This window comes from Gadus macrocephalus, chromosome 20, assembly GCF_031168955.1.
Source record: "Gadus macrocephalus chromosome 20, ASM3116895v1".
Lineage (NCBI taxonomy): Eukaryota > Metazoa > Chordata > Actinopteri > Gadiformes > Gadidae > Gadus > Gadus macrocephalus.
The window spans coordinates 22615154-22624264 of NC_082401.1; the positions used below are offsets into that span (position 1 = coordinate 22615154).

The 9111-nt window shown below is 42.9% G+C and overlaps 1 protein-coding gene across 1 annotated transcript; it reads right to left on the reverse strand.

The window, feature by feature from the left end:
• Positions 1-108: 108 nt before the first annotated feature.
• nms (neuromedin S) lies at positions 109-2909 on the reverse strand. Its single transcript, XM_060040298.1, has 5 exons — positions 2592-2909; positions 2324-2376; positions 936-995; positions 489-515; positions 109-170 (listed from the first exon to the last, which is right to left on the reverse strand). Exons 1-5 carry the CDS (start codon positions 2668-2670, stop codon positions 135-137), a joined length of 255 nt encoding a protein of 84 aa, XP_059896281.1. The 5' UTR covers positions 2671-2909; the 3' UTR covers positions 109-134.
• Between the last annotated feature and the right edge of the window lie 6202 nt (positions 2910-9111).

A 9111-nucleotide genomic window follows, 5' to 3' on the forward strand; every position in this document is an offset into this window, starting at 1 on the left:
AGAGAGAGAGAGAGAGAGAGAGTCAGTCAGCCATTGGTTGGTTTACCAATCATCTGCTCCAATCAAAGTTACCGTGATCCAAAAAGTGACGGTGTTGTGTTGCGTTACCTTGTGTTGGATGTGCTGCATGGCACCTAAGGCGTTGTGAGCTTTGAATAATGAAAGAGGAACTAGAAAAAGAAGAAATCCATGATTCAATTAAACTAGATGAAATTACGATGATATAGAAATATATTAGATTACACTATATTTTATGAGATTTAACCTCATAACATGATGTCAAACTAGATTCTATTACATTTGATTCAAATGGATAGCATTGAATTATATGAAGTTAAACTACATTGCATTAGGTTGGATGAAATGAATACAATGAGATTAAACAATTTGATTACATGAGATTCAACTACATTAGAGTACATGAGATGAAGCTAGATTAGATTACATAAGTGTATCACAGCAGTCCTTATTTAAGAAAAAATACTTACTCTCTTGAACACATTCTGTACTTGTTCCTGTGAGAACAGGAAGCACAGACCATCAAGACCACCAAGATATAGCATAGGGCAGATATTTATGCATGCGTCTACCTCCCAGATGTTGGCCCAGGAAAGGGTCTATTTTAGCACACCTCATTTCCTGCACTGCTTGTCATTATGTGTCCTTTTCTTAGAGGGCTGTTACGTGTAGGGTTTCTTATGCTTGTTATACAAAAATCATGGTCTACAAATCACACTGAAGTTGGACCATTTCCATCACACATGGTCAGGGATCTGTATTATCCATTGGTCCAGGTAGCAATCAATGGTCCAACCTTTCTGTGGATGTTGCAGACCAAATGTTATTCTAGACGTCTATTTGGGATAGATAACCATTAGCGTAGTCAGTGTATAACACAGACACTAGATACGCTTGTACATCAGCGTTCTGCCTACCTCGTTCTCATCCCTCCACACCAGATTTCCGACCTCCTCCCTCCTGTAAAGCCTTGGAATCTGGAAAGATTCAGAAGAAACTGATTGAGATGACAAATTCACAAGAGTTTACAATCATACACTGTTGGAGTGTGGGCGGCTGGTTTAAGCAGTTTCAGATGAATGCGACTCGGAGGCTGGGCGAGGCTGAACATCAGTTGCACATTAAGCAATCATTGTGCACGGGTTCAACCACGCATCTCCTGCATGGCACACGGAGCATGTATCATTGTCCCCAGACTTTTACAATAAACCAGTATTCTAACACCTCCATCCTGTTTCCTTGTCTAGAGGAGCGACGCAAATGTCCGCTAGGGGTAGGGTGGCAGCCACCTAGATGGAGTGTTGCAATTTACGTTGTTACTGATGAATGAAAGGTGGTGTTCTTGGGTACATGTAGTTTGTCTTTCATTAGATAGTAAGTCAGTCCTCTCGTACTGCCAGGGGGTGCCTCAGCCGTGGAAGCCTGGAGATGGAGTCGTTTGCAATAACGGGTTAAGCAAGAGGATGGAGCATGGCGTATTAGCCGACTGTGGTAGAATGTATCATGTTGTTCTATGGGCCTCTCGGCGTAGCATGTAGCATGTCGTTCTATTAGCCTCCTGTGGCCATGTCATCTGTCTGAGGATGAGGGGCTGATGCTCTGTATGACCAGGCGAACGGGATTACTGGGTAATTATCTCCAGATCTGTGACTCACGGCTGGCTGACAGGAAGTGTTGAGAGGAGGTGATTTTTACATCTAACTTTACAGTTGTGAGCGAGCACAACCTTCTGTCTGCTCCTAATTGACTCAAGGTTTCATCACAGCTTGACCTTCTTGACCAGAGGTAGTGATAATAGTGAACTCCAAACCTGACACTCGATATTTCCAGCCCTTACTAAGCATGTGGAAATCTGTTAAGTTTTACTGTGACAATAAGGATAATCATCATATTAATAAACGATAGAGGATAATAATTCATATTTCTGTGCTTATTATTATTGTATGATCATTCATATTAATATCCTTGGCCCACAAATCTTATAAAACGGATATTAAACACACACATTTTTAATTAGATTCAGATAAATTAAGAAGATTGGCCTATTGTTAAGTGTGTTCAGTCGGTTTATGCAACTATAAATGTGACCAATAAACTGATGTCATGCATAAAAAACGACAGCCTAAGTTAAATAAGACATGAAATCGCTCACATGTAAATCGGTCCCTTTTTTGGTTTGATTCGGCCTAAAAGTAATAGAAAATAATAGCAACGAGCGATATCAAAATGCAAATAAACAAACATTGGGAATATTACACATAAAAGAGAGGTAAAGGTGTAAGATGTGTGTAGTAACCAAACCTACCTGTCCTAAATCAATATCATCCGTCCACTGATTGAACGGATTCAGGAAGGAATCTGAAACGAGAAATAGCCTACTTGATTTAAATCAAATCATATTTAAAAGTTGCTTAAATAAATAATATATCAATCAACATTCAATAAGTGTTAGGCTTAGACTCAACTCCTGTTCAAGGAACGTTCGCATGAAATAAGACCACTGACATTAAAACGTTAAAAGTATCGATAAAGTTGTGATACAATTAGATTTATTTAATAAGTCCATCACTCACCGGTCGAGGTGCTCCAGCCGCTGTAGCACCAGAACATCTGTAGCAGACACAACTGTGTGAAGGAGGGTAGCAGGCTCATGTCTCTCCAATGTGCGTCCTAGCTGCTCTTTGCTGACTCCGATAATACTTGGGTCACGGTAGGCTACGACTACGAGTGAGGAGGAGATCTTCCAAGTCCAACAGTTAAAAGCGCTCCAACTTCCCGGCCCACGTACACATCATCTCCCACGCAGAGGTGACCACGGCTCTCTGCGCACCTCCCCGTCCAGCCCAAATGTGTAAGACCCGCGAGAGTGGTTTTTAAACTCGATAAAGTGAGCATGTGGGCGTGCTTGTTTGTGTGTGTGTGTGTGGGGGGGGGGGGACGACGACGACGACGACTAACTCGGTAGTAATTGTCTCTTTATTTCATCTGTTTCACTCAGTTTGACTCACTTGAAGACAACGGGATATTTTGCCTCTTGGCTTACTTGTGTATTTGTTGGGACTTTTACTTGCTTCACTGGGCAAAGAAATTATATTTTCTTCTATAAGCAATCTATTTTTTTTCTGTTTGATGTTAATAAGACGACATCATTCAACTTTGTATATGTTGCCAAATCTATTGACATACATTTGTAATGGGTGAAGCGAGACACGATCTGGGATTGAAAGCAAGAGCATATACGATCGCATTCCCTTAATCAAAACCGGTCCCTTCGAGGCTATAGTCTTGTGGGTATCAGAGAGGTTGTGTGTGTGTGTGTGTGTGTGTGTGTGTGTGTGTGTGTGTGTGTGTGTGTGTGTGTGTGTGTGTGTGTGTGTGTGTGTGTGTGTGTGTGTGTGTGTGTGTGTTGGTTCCAGTTGGATGAGGAACCCCCAAAGAGGAAGAGGAACTGAACAGATCCTCTTCACCCGACACTGATTAGCCTCTCTCTCTCTCTCTCACCCTCTCTCTCTCTCTCTCTCTCTCTCCCTCTCTCTCTCTCTCTCTCTCTCTCTCTCTCTCTCTCTCTCTCTCTCTCTCTCTCTCTCTCTCTCTCTCTCTCTCTCTCTCTCTCTCTCTCTCTCTCTCTCTCTCTCTCTCTCTCTCTCTCTCAAAACATCAGAGCTCATATACATTTCGAAGTGTTGTGGGCATTTAGAGAAACAATCTTGTGTAATGTTGGGCTGAATCAGTGGATTGATGAAGCAACCAGAACACAAGCACCTTGTTCAAAACTTGTTTACATTTCTCTTCTCCCATCCTCTTCCCTCCTTCCTTCCCTCCTCTCCTTTATCCTCTGTTGTCCCCCTCTCCTTCTTTTCTTCCATGTCCTGGCCTTTCCTCTCCCCTCTCTCTCCTCCTCAGAGGAAGGAGAAGAGAGGAAGATATGTCAGAGGAGAGAAGGGGCTCTGGATGGAGAGGAGGATTGTAGATTCTCCATTTTAAGGAACATTTAAAAAAAGGATCCAGGAAAGTTTCTTGTATGAGCAAATGTCTAATGGCATCAGGAGCCTGCTCAACCCCACTTCTGATTGGATGCTGGTCTCCAGATTCTATGAAGTGTTTGGTTTCTTCTGAATGAGACTCTACTGCAAAATTGGCGCATCTGCCCAAGCTGTGTGTGTGTGTGTGTGTGTGTGTGTGTGTGTGTGTGTGTGTGTGTGTGTGTGTGTGTGTGTGTGTGTGTGTGTATCACTGAGCTACTCCAGAGAGTAGTTCTTGATGAGGTCGTGTTGAGAGTGTGATGGCTCCATCTTGTATCTGCATCCCCTTGAGGGACGGCAGTTGTGATGTTATTCTGAATATCAATACATAACATGATATCTGTCCCAGAATGCTCATAACACAGCTTCTTGCAGGATGCCAACAGGTTAGTCTGCAGCCGTATGGGATCAATATCAGAACCTTTCGGCTGTGAACACCCTTAAAACGTAACGATCCTGCCCAATGTAATATATGTATTGTTATGTTAAGTTCTATTGCATTATATTATTTACAGGGTTATAGAATATATTTATTACATGACATTGTATGCTTGTGTGTTTCCTAGGGTAGGTTGTGGTTTATTTGGGGGATTGGGCTGTTAAACAGAATTATTATGGTCTGTTATCCATCACCCGTCCTAGCTGCAGGTCGATGCTCTTATTAACCCCATGAATCCTGCTGCCACAGAAAGCATCACAAACACCTCCCAACAGAGGGCTGTTAGAAGTCTTGGAAAGAATACTTTTTGCCTGTCTTTCTGTCTGTCTGCCTGTCTGTCTGTCTATCTGACTGCATGCCTTCTGTCTGTCACCGAGCCTTTCTGTCTTTCTGTCTGTCTGTCTGTCTGCTTGCTTGTCTTCTCTCTGTCTGCCTTCTGCATGTCTGTCTGTCTACCCACCTGTCTGTCTGTGTAGACTGATCTGATTGTTAAAGAAAATCGAATTCAGTTCAATCAACCTTAAATCAGTATTCACACATCAGATTACATTACACAGACAGTATTATATAATATGATTTTATAATTTATTAGAATATATATAGGGTTCTTCATGATTGTGGTAAAGATAATAGGACAAACTTCAGGAACAGTTTGCTGCCATACAAAAACCAGACATAATTAGCTCTGTACTCACAACGGTGTGTTTATTCTTGATTGTGGGTGTGTGCTACATTTTGCTACATGTTGTGCTTAGTTTTTTTAATGGCAAGCGCTCAGTGAGGAGTGTGGGGCCATCTCCTCACCCTATTACTGTGTTAACGACAAACAATGGCTCCCCTGGGTCCTAGGGTCTGCCATCCCAACATCTGGAAAGGAAGTTGAAGGGTTTTATTATCATTCTTGTTATTATACCACAGTAACCCAGGAGCATCATATGGTGTGTAATGTTGTAGTAGTAGTTTAAGTATCGTTTATAGTCATAGTAGTTGATGTTATAGTAATATAAGTAGTAGTAGTAGGAGAAGTAGTAGTTGTAATAGTAATAGAAGTACTGGTTTCTATGTAGTCTCTATGGATACACTTAGTCTCTATGGAGCCACCCACTAACACAATCTATCTGTAGACATGCCTATGATTACGCGCCTGCCTTGATCTGCACCTCACCTTTACATCCAAATGATCCCCAGATCAATGCGTCAGAACGGCTCAGCTCTGATCTGGGAGCCAATGGATGGGTGGGCATACAGCGACAAGTAGAGTACAACTAACCCTTTTTCTTTATTTAGATGGATTTATATGTATGTATATATAATATAAATATAATATATATTTATATATATACATATACAAATTTGACATATGGTAAAGAAATTCAAACCCATTTAAATTTTAGTTTTTTTTTACTTTGATGAGCTTCATTCCGTTCCTCTAATTCAGATTGTGTGGAGTATGAAGAGTGGGAATTCACATTGAAAACAGATGGCGGTTGCAGTGTGAAAGGTTTATCTGTTTGGTTTAGCTCTACATCACAGATATTGTATATGGTCATGAAAACCTAATTCACCTGGCTGAGGATTTACACTTTTAATCAAAGAACCTTAGAAGACACTTGGCCACTAACTCAAACACACACCAGACACACACATACGCGTGGTCACACACACACACACACACACACACACACACACACACACACACACACACACACACACACACACACACACACACACACACACACACACACACACACACACAGACAGACAGACAGACAGACAGACAGACAGACAGACAGACAGACAGACAGACAGACAGACAGACAGACAGACAGACAGACAGACAGACAGACAGACAGACAGACAGACAGACAGACAGACAGACAGACAGACAGACAGACAGACAGACAGACAGACAGACAGACAGACAGACAGACAGACAGACAGACAGACAGACAGACAGACAGACAGACAGACAGACAGACAGACAGACAGACAGACAGACAGACAGACAGACAGACAGACAGACAGACAGACAGACAGACAGACAGACAGACAGACAGACAGACAGACAGACAGACAGACAGACAGACAGACAGACAGACAGACAGACAGACAGACAGACAGACAGACAGACAGACAGACAGACAGACAGACAGACAGACAGACAGACAGACAGACAGACAGACAGACAGACAGACAGACAGACAGACAGACAGACAGACAGACAGACAGACAGACAGACAGACAGACAGACAGACAGACAGACAGACAGACAGACAGACAGACAGACAGACAGACAGACAGACAGACAGACAGACAGACAGACAGACAGACAGACAGACAGACAGACAGACAGACAGACAGACAGACAGACAGACAGACAGACAGACAGACAGACAGACAGACAGACAGACAGACAGACAGACAGACAGACAGACAGACAGACAGACAGACAGACAGACAGACAGACAGACAGACAGACAGACAGACAGACAGACAGACAGACAGACAGACAGACAGACAGACAGACAGACAGACAGACAGACAGACAGACAGACAGACAGACAGACAGACAGACAGACAGACAGACAGACAGACAGACAGACAGACAGACAGACAGACAGACAGACAGACAGACAGACAGACAGACAGACAGACAGACAGACAGACAGACAGACAGACAGACAGACAGACAGACAGACAGACAGACAGACAGACAGACAGACAGACAGACAGACAGACAGACAGACAGACAGACAGACAGACAGACAGACAGACAGACAGACAGACAGACAGACAGACAGACAGACAGACAGACAGACAGACAGACAGACAGACAGACAGACAGACAGACAGACAGACAGACAGACAGACAGACAGACAGACAGACAGACAGACAGACAGACAGACAGACAGACAGACAGACAGACAGACAGACAGACAGACAGACAGACAGACAGACAGACAGACAGACAGACAGACAGACAGACAGACAGACAGACAGACAGACAGACGCGCGCACACAGAGAGAGAGAGAGAGAGAGAGAGAGAGAGAGAGAGAGAGAGAGAGAGAGAGAGAGAGAGAGAGAGAGAGAGAGAGAGAGAGAGAGAGAGAGAGAGAGAGAGAGAGAGAGAGAGAGAGAGAGAGAGACAGAGACAGAGACAGAGACAGGAAGTAACTACAAGCTCTTTCCTGGAAATCACTCCATGGTAAATCAGGAATGACTCATGGAAATATGCGTTATTCATGCAACAGAGGCCTACACATTAATTATATATAATATTTACATAATAAATTCATACAGCCTTCCCCAGTGGAATTAGTTACTAACCCTGATGGTAACTCAGCATCATCGCTGCTCTGGGAACCTGACCCGTCATCAGGCTCACATCCACACTACCTGACAACACTTTTCTGACATTCACAGAAGAAGCTGTGAAGATGTGGACAAAGTGATTATAGAATATATCTTTGGGGAGCTAGTGCACTGGAGTTACATTTGAGCGTATATGACGTCAATCGCTGTCGGTCTACCTATTTATCCATTGATCCCCATCCATCCCTCCATCCATCCATCCATCTATACCTCCATCCCTCCATCCATCCATCCATCCATCCATCCATCCATCCATCCATCCATCCATCCATCCATCAAAGACGGAAATGGTAGGAACAGTGAATCAATTTGATAGACATTTTCAAGCATGGGAAGAATATTGTGAAATTCTGCATTTTCTGCATGTAGAAAAGATGACAGCTATCTTTTGAGGTGGTATTGGTACAGCTACATACATGTTATGAGGAAGCCATGGTACGCCTTCCACTATGGGGAAACTCATTTAGAAATGTTAAGAGACAAACTCATTGAAGCATTGAAGAAAATACGAGATGTTTGTTGATCATCATGGGCCAAGCTCCATGCAACCGCTAGATAAAGGAAATGCACAGGCTGGTTCAACATAAAAAGAGGCTGCAAATGAACAATGGGGGGAGAGGAGTTAAAAAGATTGGCTCAGGTACAAATAATCTACAAAGACAACCCCAAAACGTGACCTGTGATAGTTGTGTCTGGTGCAGGGCCAAACCTCATGGGTCGTCACGTGATCTAGCCATGGAAGTGCCACAAGTCCCCAAGATGGAGAGCTTCACCGGGCTGGGGGAGACATTGGCTCAGCATCAGGTGGTATTCAAGGCACTCTATGCACAAAAAAATATTTATTTTACTTGAAAGTTAAATAACCGGTAGACCACTCTATTTAACTTTCTTGAAAGTTAAATCAAGAAATCTGCTCCAATTGTACCAGTGCTAAAGCCAACTAAGTGAATCCATTTGCCAAGTCCGAATTGCTGCCGATATTCGTATGAATACGAATATCTAATTCCATAGGCTGAGGACCTTTGCTAATCAAACTAGCTTTGTTGCAAAATTGTCATGAGTCATGCATTCCACTTTTCACTGTTACAACTACACTCCATTAGCTTTTGGTGTATCATCTAGTTCTGTGATTTTGGTCTGGGGACCGTTTAATGGTGTATTTTTGCATTATATCCTATTGAAGGGGCCTACACAGTAAGCACATCTGAAGTCCCTGAACCCCAAAAGTATGTTTCTGCCTATTGTTCTATTGTTCTGC

Bases quoted from the DNA above. Each gene is read 5' to 3' on its own strand.
- nms (XM_060040298.1), bottom strand. From the start codon at position 2,670: ATGAGCCTGCTACCCTCCTTCACACAGTTGTGTCTGCTACAGATGTTC. The intron at 996-2,323 runs GTAGGTTTGGTT...GAATCTTTCCAG, and splicing joins ATGATATTGATTTAGGACAG to ATTCCAAGGCTTTACAGGAG. The intron at 516-935 runs GTAGGCAGAACG...CTGTTCTCACAG, and splicing joins TGTGGAGGGATGAGAACGAG to GAACAAGTACAGAATGTGTT.